The sequence below is a fragment of the Schistocerca cancellata genome, chromosome 7 (genome assembly GCF_023864275.1).
Source record: "Schistocerca cancellata isolate TAMUIC-IGC-003103 chromosome 7, iqSchCanc2.1, whole genome shotgun sequence".
Classification (NCBI taxonomy): Eukaryota; Metazoa; Arthropoda; class Insecta; order Orthoptera; family Acrididae; genus Schistocerca; species Schistocerca cancellata.
Genome location: NC_064632.1, coordinates 90,997,627 through 91,023,483, shown reverse-complemented (window position 1 = coordinate 91,023,483; position 25,857 = coordinate 90,997,627). Strand labels below are relative to the sequence as shown.

The 25,857-nt window shown below is 41.9% G+C and overlaps 1 protein-coding gene across 1 annotated transcript in view; it reads left to right on the top strand.

Annotated features, from left to right (window-relative positions):
• Positions 1 to 25,857, top strand: part of LOC126092653 (neural-cadherin-like) — a 314,704-nt gene that overhangs the window by 237,038 nt on the left and 51,809 nt on the right. Inside the window, exon 20 of the mRNA XM_049908375.1 lies at positions 9,393 to 9,564. Coding sequence (XP_049764332.1) covers positions 9,393 to 9,564 — 172 coding nt within the window. The remainder of the gene's footprint in view (positions 1 to 9,392; positions 9,565 to 25,857) is intronic.

Sequence of the window (25,857 nt, the reverse complement as noted above, 5' to 3'; positions counted from 1 at the left end):
TGCAACACCACATTTCTAAAGTTTTTATTTGCTTCTTGTCTGTACTGTTCATCATCCATATTTAACTTCCATAGGTGGGCTACATTCCAAATATTTTCAGAAAATGTTTGCCAACACTTAAATTAATATTAGATGCAACAATATCTCTCTTTTGCGAGAAACTTTTTTTTTTTTTTTTTGTTGTTGCCAATTTGAATTTTGTCTTTAATTCTTAAAAGTGATTTAACATATAAATTAGTGGTCTTGCGGTTCTAGGCGCTTCAGTCTGGAACCACACAACCGCTACGGACGCAGGTTTGAATCCTGCCTTCGGCATGGATGTGTGTGGTGTCCTTAGGTTAGTTAGGTTTTTAGTAGTTCTAAGTTCTAGGGGGCTGATGACGTCATATGTTAAGTCCCATAGTGCTCAGAGCCATTTGAACCATTTTTAAGATATAAATTAAAAGAAGTGAAAGCCCTGGTTTCCAATTTTCTGTGAATCTGGGAGAAGAGAGAGATAGAGATGGAAATTACCTAACACTATTCCCTCTCTACAGGAGTAATTTTGGACCAGATTAAATTTGAAGGCAACACTTTTCAACTATAGTTACTGGTGGTCAGCATGATGGTGGCGACCATTAGAGAGACTCCTTTGTTTGAAGAACACCAGGATTGGATGAATACATTCATGGGATGTAGTTGGCAGTTACAACCAGCCAGTCAATGGCAACATCACAGATCTGGTGAATTCCCTCAGAACTCACTGAAAAGATACATAATTTTTTGTAGAAATGACCATTTAAGGTGGCAATATAAAATAGTGCCTACCCTACAGAACCTCACTGATCTGACCTTAGATGGTCTGACACCCACCTCAGTCCAACTATCTCATTTCTGGTGCTTTTTTTACATACACGGCCAACACTACAGTCAGGTCTAGACTTGTCAATGACTAATTGTCTGAGATATGGATCAGTAGGCAGTCGACCATTGATAGGTGTGATAGTTTGATCAGATTTAGTATGAAATAACTTGTTTCTAACTCAATCAATAACTATTACTGTGCTGCATTTGTTTTATAAATTAGTGACTGTGTACTTCTTACATATTAGAGTGTGTAAAAATTATAGCATCAATTATGCAAAACTATGTGACACTGTCTTTACAATCAGAGGTGATCCCAGTGATGTGAGTGACTGGATCAGTACAGCTGACATTGAATGCACAATGGAAGCAGAATTAACTGATGACCAAATCATTGACACTGTAACTCAAACAACTGATAAGAACGAAAAAGATGATGACAGCAACAAAGACAATGAATCTATCACATTAGACACTAAAAATGCATTTGATACACCCATTCAATACATTGAACAAAACTCTATGTCCACCGCAACAGACATTTTGTAGATTAGGAAATGGTGAAACAATGGGGCAAAATCAAGGTTGATGTCTACTAAGCAAAAAAACCTAACAGAGTTTTTTTCATTCTGCTTATGAACAGAACGTTTTTTACTGTGTGATTTCTCAAATTATAAACAGTTAGGTGCAAGTCAGTTGTGTGTCAGTGCAGTACTGTGATAAGGTATGTACAGGTATTAAAGTTACGTTCATTGTAACAATATCTTACCATACTAAACAGACATATTTTACAGTACATGCACTACTGAACATTTCACTTTGGGGTAAGATTTCGTAGTGTCTCAACATTTTCTTTTTGCTTTGTAACTATTTTAATGTGGACCAGTATTTCAGACAATATTTACAGTTGAAAATTGAAGTTGTACTGTACTGTAGTGTTATGTTGTGGGTCAATAAAAGTGTTCCTCTGATAATCTACCCTTCTTCTTCTTCTTCTTCTACCTTTTTTTTTCATCCAGACTCACTGTCCTGTAGGGGTAGGATTAGCAAGGTTCTGCTGTAGTTTTCTTGCTGGGACAAAGTTGTTAAATAGGACCCAGCGGGGTCACTCAGCCGCACTTTTGTCGGTGTTCTGGAGCAGTCAGCGCATAGCATCCACGTCTGGTCACAGAGGACCTCAAGGGTGACTGCCAGTGGCCATCAGCACATCACAGCAAGATTTTATTAGATTAGATTAGATTTACTTTCATTCCAATTGATCCGTGGTGAGGAGGTCCTCCAGGATGTGGAACATGTCAGAAAAACAACAACACATGACAAATATTTACAACTAAAACAAATAAGCTAATGTACCATTCCACAGGTCCCAAGTGGAATGATCGTCATTTTTTAACGAACACTAAGAGTCATTTTACAAATACTAATGCACTGAATTTAAAATAAAAAAGTTTTTTATTTATTTATAAGGTAATAAACATGTAATACAACTACTGTAATACTTATTTACAATGAACACATTACTGCACTGAAATGGTGCAGAAGTTAGATTATACTTACACACAACCACACACACACACACACACACACACACACACACACACACACACAGACACAAATTTTCAGTGAACACATTACTGCACTGAAATTGTGCAGAAGTTATGTTGTACTTATATACAAATCAGTTGGTTTTACTAAGAAATTCATCAATGGAGTAGAAGGAGTTGGCCACCAATAAATCCTTTAGGCTTCTCTTAAACTGAATTTCATTGGTTGTTAAGCTTTTTATAGCTGCTGGCAAGTTATTGAAAATGTGTATTCCTGAATAATGCACACCTTTTTGTACAAGACTAAGTGACTTTAAATCCTTGTGAAGATTATTCTTATTTCTAGTATTGATTCCATGAATTGAGCTGTTGGTTTGAAAAAGTGATATATTTTTAATGACAAATTTCATTAAGGAATAAATATATTGGGAAGCTGTAGTTAGTATCCCTAGTTCCCTAAACAGGCTTCTGCAGGATGTTCTTGAGTTCACACCACATATAATTCTTACTGCACGTTTTTGTGCCCGGAAAACTTTAGCTTGGCTTGATGAATTACCCCAAAAAATAATCCCATATGACATTATGGAATGAAAGTAAGCATAGTATGCCAGCTTTTTCATTTTTATATCCCCTATGTCTGACAAAATTCGCATTGCAAACAGAGATTTGTTAAGACGCTTCAGCAGTTCTGTGGTGTGCTCCTCCCAGTTGAATTTATTATCAAGCTGTAATCCCAAGAATTTAACACTGTCCACTTCTTCTATCTGCTTGTCATCGTATATTAGGCATTTACTCATGGGTCACACCTTACAAGTTCTGAACTGCATGTAGTGTGTTTTTTCAAAGTTTAGTGACAAAGAATTGGCTAGGAACCAGTGATTAATGTCCACAAATATTTTATTGGCTGATCTTTCTAAGACTACACTTGATTAGCTATTTATTGCAATGTTTGTATCATCAGCAAACAAAACAAACTTGGCATCTGGTAATGTTACTGATGAAAGGTCATTGATATACACAAGAAAAAGTAAGGGCCCCAAAATGGAACCTTGTGGGACCCCACATGTAATTAGTTCCCAGTTGGATGATGCCTGATAGCTTGATACATGTCTCTTTCCTAATAACACCCTTTGTTTCCTGCCAGAGATATAAGATTTGAACCATTTTGCAGCATTTCCTGTTACACTATAATATTCTAGTTTACTTAAAAGGATATTGTGATTTACACAGTCAAATGCCTTTGACAGATCACAAAATATACCAGTTGCCTGCAATTTTTTGTCTAATGAATTAAGCACATTTTCACTGTAAGTGAAGATAGCCTTCTCAATATCAGAACCTTTTAGAAATCCAAACTGTGACTTTGACAGTATGTTATTTGAGATAAGATGGTTATAAAGACGACTGTACATTACTTTTTCGAAAATTTTTGAGAATGCTGGCAACAGTGAAATTGGACGGAAATTTGATGCTATTTCTTTATCTCCCTTCTTAAACAGTGGCTTAACTTCAGCATATTTCAGCCATTCAGGAAATATTCCACTGATAAACGACTGGTTAAACAGATAGCTTAATATGTTACTTAGCTCAGAATCACATTCTTTAATTAACTTTGTTGATATTTCATCATACCCACTAGATATTTTTGATTTTAAAGATTTTATGATGGACATTATTTCTGTTGGGGTAGTGAGGGTCAAATTCATATTATGGAAGTTACTTGAAATGTCTGGTCTAAGGTAATCCATAGCAGCATCTACCGAACCTGACAACCCCATCTTTTCAGTAACAGTTATAAAATGTTTGTTAAAAAGTTCTGCAACACTATACACATCTGTCACCAATGTATCATTTACTCTTAATGCTATTTGTTCCTCTTCATGTCTGGTTCTACCGGTCTCCTCCTTCACTATATCCCATATTGTCTTTATTTTGTTATCTGATATGACTATCTTTTCCTTGTAATATATTTGCTTTGACATCCATATTACAGTCTTTAATATTTTGCAGTATTTCTTATAATGTGCTATAGCATCAACATTGGAAATGTTTCGGATTGACAGATACAGTTTTCTTTTTGTTTTACAAGATACCCCTATTCCTCGAGTAATCCATGGCTTCTTTGTAGACTTTGCTCTAACCTTGGTAAGTTTTGGGGGAAAGCAGTGTTCAAATAAGGTAAGCACTTTATTAGCAAAAATGTTATATTTTTCATTCATGCCATGAGCACTGTAAACATCAGTCCAGTGAATGTCTCTGAGGAGGGTCCTAAAATAATAAATTTTTGGCTTACTGATTACCCTCTTGAGCTCAGATTTAACAGATTTTATATCCTGTTCAGTATTAACATTTAACAGAAGGAACTGCATGTCATGATCTGAGAGGCCATTGACTATTGGTAATATAATTTTGTTCATTGGACTTTTCTATAAAGATATTATCAATGGCTGTTTGTGAGCAAGTGGCTATCCTAGTGGGGAACTTTACTGTGGGAATTAAGTTGAATGATAGTGTTACTAACCCAAATAAGTTCTTATTGGGAGAGTCTTTAAGGAAATCTACATTGAAATCACCAGCAACCACTATTTCTTTGTTTTTGATTGTTAAATGGGCCAGCAGGGTAGGCAACAAGCCATCATGCTCCACTATTGATCCTCACTGTTAATCTTCCTGTCTCTCACTTGTTTCACCCTTGTAGGTGTTTCAGTAATTGCAGTTTTGTAGCTCTGGTTCTAACTGATGCTCAATAACCTTTGAACTTGATATTGAATACTTTTGCTTGATATTGAATCCTTTTGATTGATACCGAAGACTCTTTTTTCACAATTTCAGTGATTGATACTCTTTTGATGTTATCTTGTCAATCTGGAATGCAGAGTATTTCTTAATTATGAGTCAGATTTGTGCTCTTGCCTTTGTTATGAGTGTGGCCTATCCATTCTGTTCACCTACATCTCCATGATTTATTTCAATTAATCCATCTGCAGAGTGACTGCTTGGTTCACACCTGCAAGTTAAGATTGAGTCAGTGCTTCCAAGGCGAAAAGGTATGGTATCACCTTCATTGAATGCCATTTATTACCAGAAGCAGTGGCCAGGCAAGTTGTAACACCACAGATTCGATTAGATTAGATTAATACTAGTTCCATGGATCGTGAATACGATATTTCGTAATGATGTGAAACGAGTTAAATTTTCCAATACATGACATAATTCAGTTAATTTAACAACATAATTAAGTTAATATAACAACTTTTTTTATTTTTTTGTTTTTTTTAATTTAATTTTATAATTTTTTTGTTTGGTTTTTTTTTCTTAATTTATATCTAAAAATTCCTCTATGGAGTAGAAGGGGTTGTCATTCTGAAATTCTTTTAATTTCTTCTTAAATACTTGTTGGTTATCTGACAGACTTTTGATACTATTTGGTAAGTGACCAAAGACTTTAGTGGCAGTATAATTCACCCCTTTCTGTGCCAAAGTTAGATTTAATCTTAAATAGTGAAGATCATCCTTTCTCTTAGTATTGTAGTTATGCACACTGCTATTACTTTTGAATTGGGTTTGGTTGTTAATAACAAATTTCATAAGAGAGTACGTATATTGAGAAGCTACTGTGAATATCCGTAGATCTTTAAATAAATGCCTGCAGGACGATCTTGGGTGTACTCCAGCTATTATTCTGATTACACGCTTTTGTGCAATAAATACTTTATTCCTCCGTAATGAATTACCCCCAAATATGATGCCATATGCGAGCAATGAGTGCAAATTGGCATAGTAAGCTAATTTACTAAGATGTTTATTACCATAATTTGCAATGACCCTTATTGCATTGGTAGCTGAACTCAAACAGCAGATCATCAATGCGCTTCTTCCAATTTAATCTCTCATCAGTGGACACACCTAAAAATTTTGAGTACTCTACGTTAGCTACATGTTTCTGATTAAGGTCTATATTTATTAATGGCGTCATACCATTTACTGTACGGAACTGTATGTACTGTGTCTTATCAAAATTCAGTGAGAATCCGTTTACAAGGAACCACTTAGTAATTTTCTGAAAGACATTATTGACAATTTCATCAGTTAATTCTTGTTTGTCAGGTGTGATTACTATACTTGTATCATCAGCAAAGAGAACTAACTTTGCCTCTTCATGAATATAGAATGGCAAGTCATTAATATATATTAAGAACAACAAAGGACCCAAGACTGAACCCTGTGGATCCCCATTCTTGATAGTTCCCCAGTGTGAGGAATGTGCTGATCTTTGCATATTATGAGAACTGCTTATTTCAACTTCCTGCACTCTTCCAGTTAGGTACGAATTGAACCATTTGTGCACTGTCCCACTCATGCCACAATACTTAAGCTTGTCAAGCAGAATTTCATGATTTACACAATCAAAAGCCTTTGAGAGATCACAAAAAATCCCAATGGGTGGTGTTCGGTTATTCAGATCATTCAAAATTTGATTGGTGAAAGCATATATGGCATTTTCTGTTGAAAAACCTTTCTGGAAACCAAATTGACATTTTGTTAGTACTTCATTTTTACAGATATGTGAAGCTACTCTGGAATACATTACTTTCTCAAAAATTTTGGATAAAGCTGTTAGAAGGGAGACTGGACGGTAATTGTTGACATCAGATCGATCCCCTTTTCTATGCAAAGGTATAACAATAGCATATTTCAGTCTATCAGGGAAAATGCCCTGTTCCAGAGAGCTATTACACAGGTGGCTGAGAATCTTACTTATCTGTTGAGAACAAGCTTTTAGTATTTTGCTGGAAATGCCATCAATTCCTTGTGAGTTTTTGCTTTTAAGCAAGTTTATTATTTTCCTAATTTCAGAGGGAGAAGTGAGGGAGATTTCAATTGTATCAAATTGCATAGGTATGGCCTCTTCCATTAACAGCCTAGCATCTTCTAATGAACACCTGGATCCTACTATATGCACAACATTTAGAAAATGATTATTAAAAATATTTTCAACTTCTGACTTTTCGTTCGTAAAATTTTCATTCAATTTGATGGTAATACTGTCTTCCTGTGCTCTTGGTTGACCTGTTTCTCTTTTAATAATATTCCAAATTGTTTCAATTTCATTATCAGAGTTGCTGATTTCAGACATGATACACATACTTCTGGATTTTTTAATAACTTTTCTTAATATAGCACAGTAGTTTTTATAATGTTTGATAGTTTCTGGGTCACTACTCTTTCTTGCTGTCAGATACATTTCCCTTTTCCGATTACAAGATATTTTTATACCCTTAGTAAGCCATGGTTTGTTACATGGTTTCTTACGAGTATATTTAACTATTTTCTTGGGGAAGCAGTTTTCAAATGCATTTACAAAAGTGTCATGAAATAAATTATATTTTAAATTGGCATCAGGTTCACGGTACACCTCATCCCAGTCTAACTGCTGTAGGCTTTCCCTGAAATTTGCAATTGTTAAATCGTTGACTGAACATACTAGTTTGGAGGACTGTTTAGTACTGCTGAATGGAGCTATGTCATATATTGTAACTAGCTGTGCACCATGATCAGAAAGACCATTCTCAACAGGCTGAGCATTTATCCGGTTAAACTTATCTTGGTCTATAAAGAAGTTATCCTCTGCCATAAACAGTTATTCTGCTATCAGAATAGTAAAACGCATCTCTATTAACAGTGTCTCATTTACTAATCTAATTCCTTCAGAAATACCTGACAAATCAGTTACATTTTATTACCCATATTTTACTTTTATTTGTGTCCATACAACATATTTTCAGGGCAATATCTGTTTCATTTTTGTATGTCCAACCTTGTGCTCGATGGTCTGTCAGACTTCAGCTGTTCACTTACGTAATAAACACCTGTAGCCATCATTCTGATGTTATTTTATTGTATTGGAATCAGTTTTTGTGTCTCATTACACCATCTTCAGGCCTTAACTGACACTGAGGGGGTGACCTCCAGTCAAATAAATGATCTGCAGAAGACAGTTCATATATGTTGGCCACTGATGGGATCATGTATATGATTGGAGGTCACCCTCTCAGTGTCAGCTAATGCCTGTAGATAGTATATTAAGTCACCAAAACTGATTGCAATATAATAACATCAAAATAATGGTTGCAAGTGTTTCATTTTATTACTATCAGTTTCATTCAGCTCGTCTTCTAGGCCCATTGCAAACTCTCACAGAATTATAATGTCATTATCAAACCTTAAAATTTCTATTTCTCCTCTCTGAACTACAATTCCCTCTCCAAATTTCTCCACAGTGTCATTTACTTGTCGCTCTAGGTATAGACTGAATAACATGGACAATATGCATCAACTCTGTCTCTCTTTCATGTCTTCCTACTCTTATAACTGCAATCAGGTTTTTGTACATCTGGTAGATAACCTTCACTTTATACCACAGATAAATGCAGAATTCCAAACATTGTATCCATGTCAACATTGTTAATAGATATTAATTAATCTGCAAATGCTATAAATTCTAATTTGCCTTCCTTCAGACTCTCTTCTAAGGCAAGACATAGAGCCAGTCTTGGTTTTTGAGTTCCTACATTTCATCAGAACCCAGACTAGTATTCCTGCATGCCTGTTTCCACCATTCCATGTTTCTATTAAACTGGGCGTGGATGGGATAGATGGATGAGTGTTTATGATGGCAGGGAGGAGGGAAAAGAGGTCATAGATCATTCAGAAGTCAGGCTGAGAGGAGACCATATTGTATGGGGAGGATGGACTGAGCCTGGGATTTATGCCTCATGAAGGTAAGTACAGGTGAGCCTACTGTCTCATTGTGAATTTAACAGCTGTGTGAATAAGAGTTTTCCATTAAACAGGAGTGTGACACATTTCAGATAAATGTTATTCATTTTGTTTAGTTGTTTGGATCTGCAATTTGCAGATTCTTAACATTTTAACTCCATTTCCATCACAAATTCATTATCTGTAATGTTGTAATTAATTGAGACTTTTGAAAAAATCCCACAGGTTTCACAGTATGGCTTTACAGCCATTCTAAAACTTGATGTCGGGGAAGGCCGATATTATAATGAAAGCAATCAGTGGAATTTTATTAGTGTACAAAATGAATTATACGCAGGTGGATTTACAGAAACTGGAAGTAAAAATATGCTTCAATTTTTTGGTGATTTCCAGAATGGTAAGTATTGTGAGACGTGTTATGCAAAGAATAACTGTTTTTTATTATTATTATTAATTTTATAACAATATCTGAAATGAAAGAGGAAGCCGCCTGGTATAATTCTGCACAGAGCACAACTTAATCATAGCTAACACTTGGTTCAAGAATCATAAAAGAAGGTTGTACACATGGAAGAATCCTGGAAGTACTAGAAGGTATCAGATAGATTATATAATGGTAAGACAGAGATTTAGGAACCAGATTTTCAATTGTAAGACATTTCCAGGGGCAGATGTGGACTCTGACCACAATCTATTGGTTATGAACTGTAGATTAAAACTGAAGAAACTACAAAAAGGTGGTAATTTAAGGAGATGGGACCTGGATAAACTGAAAGAACCAGAGGTTGTACAGAGTCTCAGAGAGAGCATAAGGGAACAATTGACAAGAATGGGGGAAAGAAATACAGTAGAAGAAGAATGGGTAGCTCTGAGGGATGAAGTAGTGAAGGCAGCAGAGGATCAAGTGGGTATAAAGATGAGGGCTAGTAGAAATCCTTGGGTAACAGAAGAAATATTGAATTTAATTGATGAAAGGAGAAAATATAAAAATGCAGTAAATGAAGCAGGCAAAAAGGAATACAGACATCTCAAAAATGAGATCGACAGGAAGTGCAAAATAGCTAAGCAGGGATGGCTAGAGGACAAATGTAAGGATGTAGAGGCTTATCTCACTAGGGGTAAGATAGATACTGCCTACAGGAAAATTAAAGAGACCTTTGGAGAAAAGAGAACCACTTGTATGAATATCAAGAGCTCAGATGGCAACCCAGTTCTAAGCAAAGAAGGGAAAGCAGAAAGGTGGAAGGAGTATATAGAGGGTTTATACAAGGGCGATGTTCTTGAGGACAATATTATGGAAATGGAAGAGGATGTAGATGAAGATGAAATGGGAGATGTGATACTGCGTGAAGAGTTTGACAGAGCACTGAAAGACCTGAGTCGAAACAAGGCCCCGGGAGTAGACAACATTCCATTAGATCTACTGAGAGCCTTGGGAGAGCCATTCCTGACAAAACTCTACCATCTGGTGAGCAAGATGTATGAGACAGGTGAAATACCCTCAGACTTCAAGAAGAATATAATAGTTCCAATTCCAAAGAAAGCAGGTGTTGACAGATGTGAAAATTACCGAACTATTAGTTTAATAAGTCACAGCTGCAAAATACTAATGCGAATTCTTTATAGACGAATGGAAAAACTGGTAGAAGCCGACCCCCTTTCCGGGGGTAACCATCCTTGTAACCATTGATGCCACTTCCTTATACACAAATATTCCGCATGTCCAGGGCCTCGCTGCGATGGAGCACTTCCTTTCACGCCGATCACCTGCCGCCCTACCTAAAACCTCTTTCCTCATTACCTTAGCCAGCTTCATCCTGACCCACAACTTCTTCACTTTTGAAGGCCAGACATACCAACAATTAAAGGGAACAGCCATGGGTACCAGGATGGCCCCCTCGTACGCCAACCTATTCATGGGTCGCTTAGAGGAAGCCTTCTTGGTTACCCAGGCCTGCCAACCCAAAGTTTGGTACAGATTTATTGATGACATTTTCATGATCTGGACTCACAGTGAAGAAGAACTCCAGAATTTCCTCTCCAACCTCAACTCCTTTGGTTCCATCAGATTCACCTGGTCCTACTCTAAATCCCATGCCACTTTCCTTGACGTTGACCTCCACCTGTCCAATGGCCAGCTTCACACGTCCGTCCACATCAAACCCACCAACAAGCAACAGTACCTCCATTATGACAGCTGCCACCCATTCCACATCAAACGGTCCCTTCCCTACAGCCTAGGCCTTCGTGGCAAACGAATCTGCTCCAGTCCGGAATCCTTGAACCATTACACCAACAACCTGAAAACAGCTTTTGCATCCCGTAACTACCCTCCCGACCTGGTACAGAAGCAAATAACCAGAGCCACTTCCTCATCTCCTCAAACCCGGAACCTTCCACAGAAGAACCCCAAAAGTGCCCCACTTGTGACAGGATACTTTCCGGGACTGGATCAGATTCTGAATGTGGCTCTCCAGCAGGGATACGACTTCCTCAAATCCTGCCCTGAAATGAGATCCATCCTTCATGAAATCCTCCCCACTCCACCAAGAGTGTCTTTCCGCCGTCCACCTAACCTTCATAACCTCTTAGTTCACCCCTATGAAATCCCCAAACCACCTTCCCTACCCTCTGGCTCCTACTCTTGTAACCGCCCCCGGTGTAAAACCTGTCCCATGCACCCTCCCACCACCACCTATTCCAGTCCTGTAACCCGGAAGGTGTACACGATCAAAGGCAGAGCCACATGTGAAAGCACCCACGTGATTTACCAACTGACCTGCCTACACTGTGAAGCGTTCTATGTGGGAATACTGTCCATTCGCATGAATGGACACAGGCAGACAGTGTTTGTCGGTAATGAGGATCACCCTGTGGCTAAACATGCCTTGGTGCACGGCCAGCACATCTTGGCACAGTGTTACACCGTCCGGGTTATCTGGATACTTCCCACTAACACCAACCTGTCAGAACTCCGGAGATGGGAACTTGCCCTTCAGCATATCCTCTCTTCTCGCTATCCACCAGGCCTCAATCTCCGCTAATTTCTAATTTCAATTTGCCGCCGCTCATACCTCACCTGTCTTTCATCTTTGCCTCTGTACTTCCGCCCCGACTGACATCTCTGCCCAAACTCTTTGCCTTTACAAATGTCTGCTTGTGTCTGTGTATATGCGGATGGATATGTGGGTGTGTGCGAGTGTATACCTGTCCTTTTTTCCCCCTAAGGTAAGTCTTTCCGCTCCCGGGATTGGAATGACTCCTTACCCTCTCCCTTAAAACCCAAATCCTTTTGTCTTTCCCTCTCCCTCCCTCTTTCCTGACGAGGCAACCGTTGGTTGCGAAAGCTAGAATTTTGTGTGTATGTTTGTGTTTGTTTGTGTGTCTATCGACCTGCCAGCGCTTTTGTTTGGTAAGTCTCATCATCTTTCTTTTTAGATATATTTTTCCCACGTGGAATGTTTCCCTCTATTATATATATATATGTATATATATACCTAAAAACAAAGATGATGTGACTTACCAAATGAAAGTGCTGGCAGGTCGACAGACACACAAGACCTGCCAGCACTTTCATTTGGTAAGTCACATCATCTTTGTTTTTAGGTATATTTTTCCTTCGTGGAATGTTTCCTTCTATTATAACTATATATATATATATATATATATATATATATATATATATATATATATATATATATATTTTTTTTTTTTTTTTTTTTCCACGTGGGAAAAATATATCTAAAAAGAAAGATGATGAGACTTACCAAACAAAAGCGCTGGCAGGTCGATACACACACAAACAAACACACAAAATTCTAGCTTTCGCAACCAACGGTTGCATCGTCAGGAAAGAGGGAAGGAGAGGGAAAGACAAAAGGATTTGGGTTTTAAGGGAGAGGGTAAGGAGTCATTCCAATCCCGGGAGCGGAAAGACTTACCTTGGGGGAAAAAAGGACAGGTATACACTCGCGCACACACACACATATCCATCCGCATATACACAGACACAAGCAGACATGAAAATGTCTTTCCTGATGAGGCAACCGTTGGTTGCGAAAGCTAGAATTTTGTGTGTATGTTTGTGTTTGTTTGTGTGTCTATCGACCTGCCAGCGCTTTTGTTTGGTAAGCCTCATCATCTTTCTTTTTAGATAGAAGGAAACATTCCACGCGGGAAAAAATATATCTAAAAACCAAGATGATTTGACTTACCAAACGAAAGCACTGGCACGATGTCTGCTTGTGCCTGTATATGTGTGGATGGATATGTGTGTGTGTGCGAGTGTATACCCGTCCTTTTTTTCCCCCTAAGGTAAGTCTTTCCGCTCCCAGGATTGGAATGACTCCTTACCCTCTCCCTTAAAACCCAAATCCTTTCGTCTTTCCCTCTCCTTCCCTCTTTCCTGATGAGGCAACCGTTGGTTGCGAAAGCTAGAATTTTGTGTGTATGTTTGTGTTTGTTTGTGTGTCTATCGACCTGCCAGCACTTTTGTTTGGTAAGTCAAATCATATTTTGAGACTTACCAAACAAAAGCGCTGGCAGGTCGATAGACACACAAACATACACACAAAATTCAAGCTTTCGCAACAAACAGTTGCTTCATCAGGAAAGAGGGAAGGAGAGGGAAAGACGAAAGGATGTGGGTTTTGAGGGAGAGGGTAAGGAGTCATTCCAATCCCGGGAGCGGAAAGACTTACCTCAGGGGGAAAAAAGGACAGGTATACACTCGCACACACACACATATCCATCCGCACATACACAGACACAAGTAGACATTGCTTATTGTTAATTGCTTATTGTTAATAGCAGTCCACACGTGAGTGGGGAATGCTCCAAATGCTTATGCTTTTGCTACTAGGATTAATAACGAGACGTAAGGGGTCTGCTTGTGTCTGTGTATTTGCAGATGGATATGTGTGTGTGTGCGAGTGTATACCTGTCCTTTTTTCCCCCTGAGGTAAGTCTTTCCGCTCCCGGGATTGGAATGACTCCTTACCCTCTCCCTTAAAACCCACATCCTTTCGTCTTTCCCTCTCCTTCCCTCTTTCCTGATGAAGCAACTGTTTGTTGCGAAAGCTTGAATTTTGTGTGTATGTTTGTGTTTGTTTGTGTGTCTATCGACCTGCCAGCGCTTTTGTTTGGTAAGTCTCAAAATCTTTGTTTTTAGATATATTTTTCCCACATGGAATGTTAGACTTTACCAAACGGGAAAGCGCTGGTAGATTGGCACAATAAAAGACACACAAACTCACACACAAAATTTTGAGCTTTCGCAACTCCCGGTTGCTTCGTTAAGAAGAGGGAAGGAGAGGGAAAGATGAAAGGATGTGGGTTTTAAGGGAGAGGGTAAGGAGTCATTCCAATCTTGGGAGCGGAAAGACTCACCTTAGGGGGAAAAAAGGAAAGGTATACACTCGCACACACACACATATCCATCCACACATATACAGACACAAGCAGACATATTTAAAGGCAAAGAGTTTGGGCAGAGATGTCAGTTGAGGCGGAAGTGCAGAGGCAAGATGTTGTTGAATGACAGGTGAGGTATGAGTGGCGGCAACTTGAAATTAGCAGAGGTTGAGGCCTGTTATCTTCTCGTTATCCGCCAGGCCTCAACCTCTGCTAATTTCAAGTTGCTGCCACTCATACCTCACCTGTCATTCAACAACATCTTTGCCTCTGCACTTCCGCCTCGACTGTGTTTGTTTGTGTGTCTATCGACGTGCCAGCGCTTTCGTTTGGTAAGTCACATCATTATTATTATATATATATATATAATTAAAAAGAAAGATGATGAGACTTACCAAACAAAAGCGCTGGCAGGTCGATAGACACACAAACAAACACAGTCGAGGCGGAATTAATATAATTAAAAAGAAAGATGATGAGACTTACCAAACAAAAGCGCTGGCAGGTCGATAGACACACAAACAAACACAAACATACACACAAAAATCTAGCTTTCGCAACCAACGGTTGCCTCGTCAGGAAAGAGGGAAGGAGAAGGAAAGACAAAAGGATATGGGTTTTAAGGGAGGGGGTAAGGAGTCATTCCAATCCCGGGAGCGGAAAGACTTACCTTAGGGGGAAAAAAGGACAGGTATACACTCGCACACACACACACACACATATCCATCCACACATACACAGACACAAGCAGACATTTGTAAAGGCAAAGAGTTTTGGCAACTCTTTGCCTTTACAAATGTCTGCTTGTGTCTGTGTATGTGTGGATGGATATGTGTGTGTGTGCGAGTGTATACCTGTCCTTTTTTCCCCCTAAGGTAAGTCTTTCCGCTCCCGGGATTGGAATGACTCCTTACCCTCTCCCTTAAAACCCATATCCTTTTGTCTTTCCTTCTCCTTCCCTCTTTCCTGACGAGGCAACCGTTGGTTGCGAAAGCTAGATTTTTGTGTGTATGTTTGTGTTTGTTTGTGTGTCTATCGACCTGCCAGCGCTTTTGTTTGGTAAGTCTCATCATCTTTCTTTTTAATTATATTTTTCCCACGTGGAATGTTTCCCTCTATTATATTCATATCATTAATTTGAACCCAACAATCACGTTTGTTATTGTTATTGTCACTGTTACATTTCGTAGTCTTTTCTGTCATCTTATTTCCTCCTTCTGTTTTTGCCAGCAGTTTTACTTTCTATTCACCTTCTCCTTTTTTACCGTAATCCAGTATACAATTTTATCCCGCCTGGCCAAAACTCTTTGCCTTTACAAATGTCTGCTTGTGTCTGTGTATGTGTGGATGGATATGTGTGTGTGTGCGAGTGTATACCTGTCCTTTTTTCCCCCTAAGGTAAGTCTTTCCGCTCCCGGGATTGGAATGACTCCTTACCCTCTCCCTTAAAACCCTTATCCTTTTGTCTTTCCTTCTCCTTCCCTCTTTCCTGACAAGGCAACCGTTGGTTGCGAAAGCTAGATTTTTGTGTGTATGTTTGTGTTTGTTTGTGTGTCTATCGACCTGCCAGCGCTTTTGTTTGGTAAGTCTCATCATCTTTCTTTTTAATTATATTTTTCCCACGTGGAATGTTTCCCTCTATATATATATATATATATATATATATATATATATATATATATATATATATAAAAAAACAAAGTAGATGTGACTTACCAAATGAAAGTGCTGGCAGGTCGACAGACACACATACGAACACAAACATAAAATTCAAGCTTTCGCAACAAACTGTTGCCTCATCAGGAAAGAGGGAAGGAGAGGGAAAGACGAAAGGATGTGGGTTTTAAGGGAGAGGGTAAGGAGTCATTCCAGTCCCGGGAGCGGAAAGACTTACCTTAGGGGGAAAAAAGGACGGGTATACACTCGCACACACACACATATCCATCCACACATATACAGACACAAGCAGACATATTTAAAGACAAAGAGTTTGGGCAGAGATGTCAGTCGAGGCAGAAGTGCAGAGGCAAAGACGTTGTTGAATGACAGGTGAGGTATGAGTGGCGGCAACTTGAAATTAGCGGAGATTGAGGCCTGGTGGATAACGGGATGAGAGGATATATTGAAGAGCAAGTTCCCATCTCCGGAGTTCGGATAGGTTGGTGTTAGTAGGAAGTATCCAGATAACCCGGACGGTGTAACACTGCGCCAAGATGTGCTGGTCGTGCACCAAGGCATGTTTAGCCACAGGGTGATCCTCATTACCAACAAACACTGTCTGCCTGTGTCCATTCATGCGAATGGACAGTTTGTTGCTGGTCATTCCCACATAGAACGCATCACAGTGCAGGCAGGTCAGTTGGTAGATCACGTGGGTGCTTTCACACGTGGCTCTGCCTTTGATTGTGTACACCTTCCGGGTTACAGGACTGGAGTAGGTGGTGGTGGGAGGGTGCATGGGACAGGTTTTACACCGGGGGCGGTTACAAGGGTAGGAGCCAGAGGGTAGGGAAGGTGGTTTGGGGATTTCATAGGGATGAACTAAGAGGTTACGAAGGTTGGGTGGACGGCGGAAAGACACTCTTGGTGGAGTGGGGAGGATTTCATGAAGGATGGATCTCATTTCAGGGCAGGATTTGAGGAAGTCGTATCCCTGCTGGAGAGCCACATTCAAAATCTGATCCAGTCCCGGAAAGTATCCTGTCACAAGTGGGGCACTTTTGTGGTTCTTCTGTGGGAGGTTCTGGGTTTGAGAGGATGAGGAAGTGGCTCTGGTTATTTGCTTCTGTACCAGGTCGGGAGGGTAGTTGCGGGATGCGAAAGCTGTTGTCAGGTTGTTGGTGTAATGCTTCAGGGATTCCGGACTGGAGCAGATTCGTTTGCCACGAAGACCTAGGCTGTAGGGAAGGGACCGTTTGATGTGGAATGGGTGGCAGCTGTCGTAATGGAGGTACTGTTGCTTGTTGGTGGGTTTGATGTGGACGGACGTGTGAAGCTGGCCATTGGACAGGTGAAGGTCAACATCAAGGAAAGTGGCATGGGATTTGGAGTAGGACCAGGTGAATCTGATGGAACCAAAGGAGTTGAGGTTGGAGAGGAAATTCTGGAGTTCTTCTTCACTGTGAGTCCAGATCATGAAGATGTCATCAATAAATCTGTACCAAACTTTGGGTTGGCAGGCCTGGGTAACCAAGAAGGCTTCCTCTAAGCGACCCATGAATAGGTTGGCGTACGAGGGGGCCATCCTGGTACCCATGGCTGTTCCCTTTAATTGTTGGTATGTCTGGTTTTCAAAAGTGAAGAAGTTGTGGGTCAGGATGAAGCTGGCTAAGGTAATGAGGAAAGAGGTTTTAGGTAGGGTGGCAGGTGATCGGCGTGAAAGGAAGTGCTCCATCGCAGCGAGGCCCTGGACGTGCGGGATATTTGTGTATAAGGAAGTGGCATCAATGGTTACAAGGATGGTTTCTGGGGGTAACGGATTGGGTAAGGATTCCAGGCGTTCCAGAAAGTGGTTGGTGTCTTTGATGAAGGATGGGAGACTGCATGTAATGGGTTGAAGGTGTTGGTCTACGTAGGCAGAGATACGTTCTGTGGGGGCTTGGTAACCAGCTACAATGGGGCGGCCGGGATGATTGGGTTTGTGAATTTTAGGAAGAAGGTAGAAGGTAGGGGTGCGGGGTGTCGGTGGGGTCAGGAGGTTGATGGAGTCAGGTGAAAGGTTTTGTAGGGGGCCTAAGGTTCTGAGGATTCCTTGAAGCTCTGCCTGGACATCAGGAATGGGATTACCTTGGCAAACTTTGTATGTGGTGTTGTCTGAAAGCTGACGCAGTCCCTCAGCCACATACTCCCGACGATCAAGTACCACGGTCGTGGAACCCTTGTCCGCCGGAAGAATGACGATGGACCGGTCAGCCTTCAGATCACGGATAGCCTGGGCTTCAGCAGTGGTGATGTTGGGAGTAGGATTAAGGTTTTTTAAGAAGGATTGAGAGGCAAGGCTGGAAGTCAGAAATTCCTGGAAGGTTTGGAGAGGGTGATTTTGAGGAAGAGGGGGTGGGTCCCGCTGTGACGGAGGACGGAACTGTTCCAGGCAGGGTTCAATTTGGATAGTGTCTTGGGGAGTTGGATCATTAGGGGTAGGATCATTTTTCTTCGTGGCAAAGTGATACTTCCAGCAGAGAGTACGAGTGTAGGACAGTAAATCTTTGACGAGGGCTGTTTGGTTGAATCTGGGAGTGGGGCTGAAGGTGAGGCCTTTGGATAGGACAGAGGTTTCAGATTGGGAGAGAGGTTTGGAGGAAAGGTTAACTACTGAATTAGGGTGTTGTGGTGCCAGATTGTGTTGATTGGAATTTTGAGGTTTTGGAGGGAGTGGAGCTGGAAGTGGGAGATTGAGTAGATGGGAGAGACTGGGTTTGTGTGCAATGAGAGGTGGTTGAGGTTTGCTGGAAAGGTTGTGAAGGGTGAGTGAGTTGCCTTTCCGGAGGTGGGAAACCAGGAGATTGGATAGTTTTTTGAGGTGAAGGGTGGCATGCTCTTCTAATTGGCGGTTGGCCTGTAGGAGGATGCTCTGAATAGCCGGTGTGGATGTGGGAGAGGAAAGATTGAGGACTTTTATTAAGGATAGGAGTTGACGGGTGTGTTCGTTGGCTGAGTTGATGTGTAGGTGAAGGATTAGGTGGGTGAGGGCAATGGATTGTTCAGTTTGGAACTGGTATAGGGACTGATGGAAAGAAGGGTTGCAGCCAGAGATGGGAACTTTAAGTGTGAGGCCTTTGGGGGTTATGCCAAATGTCAGACAAGCCTGAGAAAATAAAATATGCGAGCGTAATCTGGCTAGGGTGAAGGCATGTTTGCGGAGGGAATGTAAATAAAACTTAATGGGGTCGTTGTGGGGGTGTTGTGAGGGTGACATGGTATTAGAAGGTGGAAAGTTTAACATGAGGTTGAAATGAAAAAGAAAGATAGAAATATATGGGGAGAGATAAAGGTGAACTAGAAAGCAATTGGAGATCTGGTATGAAAAAAGGCGAAAAAGTGTTGGTTAAGTTGATCTTGTGGTGAACTTGGGTTGGTAGACAGCGATGTGCAAAAAGGTTAGGTGGTTGTGTTGCCGCTAAATCACGTTAAAGGACGGAGAAATTCGGGAAAATTTCGAGAAAATTTCGAAAAAACGTATTAAAGGAGTGGTGTTGTGGTGAAAAATTACGAAAATAGGGCTAACAATTGTAGAAAAAATGACGTTAAAACCTGTGGGGAGCGGCTAAAATGATCAGTGATATGCGAAAAACGGAAGTGGAAATAAAGTTAAAGTTATTAGAACTAGCCGAAATGGTTGTTAAATACGTGAAAGCAGCTGCCTGAAGCATTACACCAACAACCTGACAACAGCTTTCGCATCCCGCAACTACCCTCCCGACCTGGTACAGAAGCAAATAACCAGAGCCACTTCCTCATCCTCTCAAACCCAGAACCTCCCACAGAAGAACCACAAAAGTGCCCCACTTGTGACAGGATACTTTCCGGGACTGGATCAGATTTTGAATGTGGCTCTCCAGCAGGGATACGACTTCCTCAAATCCTGCCCTGAAATGAGATCCATCCTTCATGAAATCCTCCCCACTCCACCAAGAGTGTCTTTCCGCCGTCCACCCAACCTTCGTAACCTCTTAGTTCATCCCTATGAAATCCCCAAACCACCTTCCCTACCCTCTGGCTCCTACCCTTGTAACCGCCCCCGGTGTAAAACCTGTCCCATGCACCCTCCCACCACCACCTACTCCAGTCCTGTAACCCGGAAGGTGTACACAATCAAAGGCAGAGCCACGTGTGAAAGCACCCACGTGATCTACCAACTGACCTGCCTGCACTGTGATGCGTTCTATGTGGGAATGACCAGCAACAAACTGTCCATTCGCATGAATGGACACAGGCAGACAGTGTTTGTTGGTAATGAGGATCACCCTGTGGCTAAACATGCCTTGGTGCACGACCAGCACATCTTGGCGCAGTGTTACACCGTCCGGGTTATCTGGATACTTCCTACTAACACCAACCTATCCGAACTCCGGAGATGGGAACTTGCTCTTCAATATATCCTCTCATCCCGTTATCCACCAGGCCTCAATCTCCGCTAATTTCAAGTTGCCGCCACTCATACCTCACCTGTCATTCAACAACGTCTTTGCCTCTGCACTTCTGCCTCGACTGACATCTCTGCCCAAACTCTTTGTCTTTAAATATGTCTGCTTGTGTCTGTATATGTGTGGATGGATATGTGTGTGTGTGCGAGTGTATACCCGTCCTTTTTTCCCCCTAAGGTAAGTCTTTCCGCTCCCGGGACTGGAATGACTCCTTACCCTCTCCCTTAAAACCCACATCCTTTCGTCTTTCCCTCTCCTTCCCTCTTTCCTGATGAGGCAACAGTTTGTTGCGAAAGCTTGAATTTTATGTTTGTGTTCGTATGTGTGTCTGTCGACCTGCCAGCACTTTCATTTGGTAAGTCACATCTACTTTGTTTTTAGATATATTTTTCCTTCGTGGAATGTTTCCTTCTATTATAACCATATCATTAATTTGAACCCAACAATTACGTTTGTTATTGTCGCCTTTGCATTTCGAAATCTTTCCTGTCGTCTTATTTCTCTTTTTTCCCTTTATTTTCTCTTTCTGTTTTTACCAGTAGTTTCACTTTGTATTCACCTTCCCCTTTTACCGTAATCTAATACACAATTTTATCCCGCCATATATATGCTCAACAATACGTAACCCACTTCCCAACCATAACCAAAAGATTTTATTTTCCGCTTTCAACACTACCGCTGCCATAAAATCCACCGTTTCTAGTTCAATAACAGCTGCTTTCACGTATTTAACAACCATTTCGGCTAGTTCTAATAACTTTAACTTTATTTCCACTTCCGTTTTTCGCATATCACTGATCATTTTAGCCGCTCCCCACAGGTTTTAACGTCATTTTTTCTACAATTGTTAGCCCTATTTTCGTAATTTTTCACCACAACACCACTCCTTTAATACGTTTTTTCGAAATTTTCTCGAAATTTTCCCGAATTTCTCCGTCCTTTAACGTGATTTAGCGGCAACACAACCACCTAACCTTTTTGCACATCGCTGTCTACCAACCCAAGTTCACCACAAGATCAACTTAACCAACACTTTTTCGCCTTTTTTCATACCAGATCTCCAATTGCTTTCTAGTTCACCTTTATCTCTCCCCATATATTTCTATCTTTCTTTTTCATTTCAACCTCATGTTAAACTTTCCACCTTCTAATACCATGTCACCCTCACAACACCCCCACAACGACCCCATTAAGTTTTATTTACATTCCCTCCGCAAACATGCCTTCACCCTAGCCAGATTACGCTCGCATATTTTATTTTCTCAGGCTTGTCTGACATTTGGCATAACCCCCAAAGGCCTCACACTTAAAGTTCCCATCTCTGGCTGCAACCCTTCTTTCCATCAGTCCCTATACCAGTTCCAAACTGAACAATCCATTGCCCTCACCCACCTAATCCTTCACCTACACATCAACTCAGCCAACGAACACACCCGTCAACTCCTATCCTTAATAAAAGTCCTCAATCTTTCCTCTCCCACATCCACACCGGCTATTCAGAGCATCCTCCTACAGGCCAACCGCCAATTAGAAGAGCATGCCACCCTTCACCTCAAAAAACTATCCAATCTCCTGGTTTCCCACCTCCGGAAAGGCAACTCACTCACCCTTCACAACCTTTCCAGCAAACCTCAACCACCTCTCATTGCACACAAACCCAGTCTCTCCCATCTACTCAATCTCCCACTTCCAGCTCCACTCCCTCCAAAACCTCAAAATTCCAATCAACACAATCTGGCACCACAACACCCTAATTCAGTAGTTAACCTTTCCTCCAAACCTCTCTCCCAATCTGAAACCTCTGTCCTATCCAAAGGCCTCACCTTCAGCCCCACTCCCAGATTCAACCAAACAGCCCTCGTCAAAGATTTACTGTCCTACACTCGTACTCTCTGCTGGAAGTATCACTTTGCCACGAAGAAAAATGATCCTACCCCTAATGATCCAACTCCCCAAGACACTATCCAAATTGAACCCTGCCTGGAACAGTTCCGTCCTCCGTCACAGCGGGACCCACCCCCTCTTCCTCAAAATCACCCTCTCCAAACCTTCCAGGAATTTCTGACTTCCAGCCTTGCCTCTCAATCCTTCTTAAAAAACCTTAATCCTACTCCCAACATCACCACTGCTGAAGCCCAGGCTATCCGTGATCTGAAGGCTGACCGGTCCATCGTCATTCTTCCGGCGGACAAGGGTTCCACGACCGTGGTACTTGATCGTCGGGAGTATGTGGCTGAGGGACTGCGTCAGCTTTCAGACAACACCACATACAAAGTTTGCCAAGGTAATCCCATTCCTGATGTCCAGGCAGAGCTTCAAGGAATCCTCAGAACCTTAGGCCCCCTACAAAACCTTTCACCTGACTCCATCAACCTCCTGACCCCACCGACACCCCGCACCCCTACCTTCTACCTTCTTCCTAAAATTCACAAACCCAATCATCCCGGCCGCCCCATTGTAGCTGGTTACCAAGCCCCCACAGAACGTATCTCTGCCTACGTAGACCAACACCTTCAACCCATTACATGCAGTCTCCCATCCTTCATCAAAGACACCAACCACTTTCTGGAACGCCTGGAATCCTTACCCAATCCGTTACCCCCAGAAACCATCCTTGTAACCATTGATGCCACTTCCTTATACACAAATATCCCGCACGTCCAGGGCCTCGCTGCGATGGAGCACTTCCTTTCACGCCGATCACCTGCCACCCTACCTAAAACCTCTTTCCTCATTACCTTAGCCAGCTTCATCCTGACCCACAACTTCTTCACTTTTGAAAACCAGACATACCAACAATTAAAGGGAACAGCCATGGGTACCAGGATGGCCCCCTCGTACGCCAACCTATTCATGGGTCGCTTAGAGGAAGCCTTCTTGGTTACCCAGGCCTGCCAACCCAAAGTTTGGTACAGATTTATTGATGACATCTTCATGATCTGGACTCACAGTGAAGAAGAACTCCAGAATTTCCTCTCCAACCTCAACTCCTTTGGTTCCATCAGATTCACCTGGTCCTACTCCAAATCCCATGCCACTTTCCTTGATGTTGACCTTCACCTGTCCAATGGCCAGCTTCACACGTCCGTCCACATCAAACCCACCAACAAGCAACAGTACCTCCATTACGACAGCTGCCACCCATTCCACATCAAACGGTCCCTTCCCTACAGCCTAGGTCTTCGTGGCAAACGAATCTGCTCCAGTCCGGAATCCCTGAAGCATTACACCAACAACCTGACAACAGCTTTCGCATCCCGCAACTACCCTCCCGACCTGGTACAGAAGCAAATAACCAGAGCCACTTCCTCATCCTCTCAAACCCAGAACCTCCCACAGAAGAACCACAAAAGTGCCCCACTTGTGACAGGATACTTTCCGGGACTGGATCAGATTTTGAATGTGGCTCTCCAGCAGGGATACGACTTCCTCAAATCCTGCCCTGAAATGAGATCCATCCTTCATGAAATCCTCCCCACTCCACCAAGAGTGTCTTTCCGCCGTCCACCCAACCTTCGTAACCTCTTAGTTCATCCCTATGAAATCCCCAAACCACCTTCCCTACCCTCTGGCTCCTACCCTTGTAACCGCCCCCGGTGTAAAACCTGTCCCATGCACCCTCCCACCACCACCTACTCCAGTCCTGTAACCCGGAAGGTGTACACAATCAAAGGCAGAGCCACGTGTGAAAGCACCCACGTGATCTACCAACTGACCTGCCTGCACTGTGATGCGTTCTATGTGGGAATGACCAGTAACAAACTGTCCATTCGCATGAATGGACACAGGCAGACAGTGTTTGTTGGTAATGAGGATCACCCTGTGGCTAAACATGCCTTGGTGCACGACCAGCACATCTTGGCGCAGTGTTACACCGTCCGGGTTATCTGGATACTTCCTACTAACACCAACCTATCCGAACTCCGGAGATGGGAACTTGCTCTTCAATATATCCTCTCATCCCGTTATCCACCAGGCCTCAATCTCCGCTAATTTCAAGTTGCCGCCACTCATACCTCACCTGTCATTCAACAACGTCTTTGCCTCTGCACTTCTGCCTCGGCTGACATCTCTGCCCAAACTCTTTGTCTTTAAATATGTCTGCTTGTGTCTGTATATGTGTGGATGGATATGTGTGTGTGTGCGAGTGTATACCCGTCCTTTTTTCCCCCTAAGGTAAGTCTTTCCGCTCCCGGGACTGGAATGACTCCTTACCCTCTCCCTTAAAACCCACATCCTTTCGTCTTTCCCTCTCCTTCCCTCTTTCCTGATGAGGCAACAGTTTGTTGCGAAAGCTTGAATTTTATGTTTGTGTTCGTATGTGTGTCTGTCGACCTGCCAGCACTTTCATTTGGTAAGTCACATCTACTTTGTTTTTAGATATATTTTTCCTTCGTGGAATGTTTCCTTCTATTATATATATATATATATATACAACAAAAGCGCTGGCAGGTCGATAGACACACAAATAAACACAAACATACACACAAAACTCAAGCTTTCGCAACAAACTGTTGCCTCATCAGGAAAGAGGGAAGGAGAGGGAAAGACGAAAGGATATGGGTTTTAAGGGAGAGGGTAAGGAGTCATTCCAATCCCGGGAGCGGAAAGACTTACCTTAGGGGGAAAAAAGGACAGGTATACACTCGCACACACACACATATCCATCCATACATACAAGACACAAGCAGACATTTGTAAAGGCAAAGAGTTTGAGCAGAGATGTCAGTCGGGACGGAAGTATAGAGGCAAAGATGATGTTGAAAGACAGGTGAGGTATGAGCGGCGGCAGATTGAAATTAGGAATTAGCGGAGATTGAGGCCTGGCGGATAGCGAGAAGAGAGGATATGCTGAAGGGCAAGTTCCCATCTCCGGAGTTCTGACAGGTTGGTGTTAGTGGGAAGTATCCAGATAACCCGGACGGTGTAACACTGTGCCAAGATATGCTGGCCGTGCACCAAGGCATGTTTAGCCACAGGGTGATCCTCATTACCAACAAACACTGTCTGCCTGTGTCCATTCATGCGAATGGACAGTTTGTTGCTGGTCATTCCCACATAGAACGCTTCACAGTGTAGGCAGGTCAGTTGGTAAATCACGTGGGTGCTTTCACACGTGGCTCTGCCTTTGATCG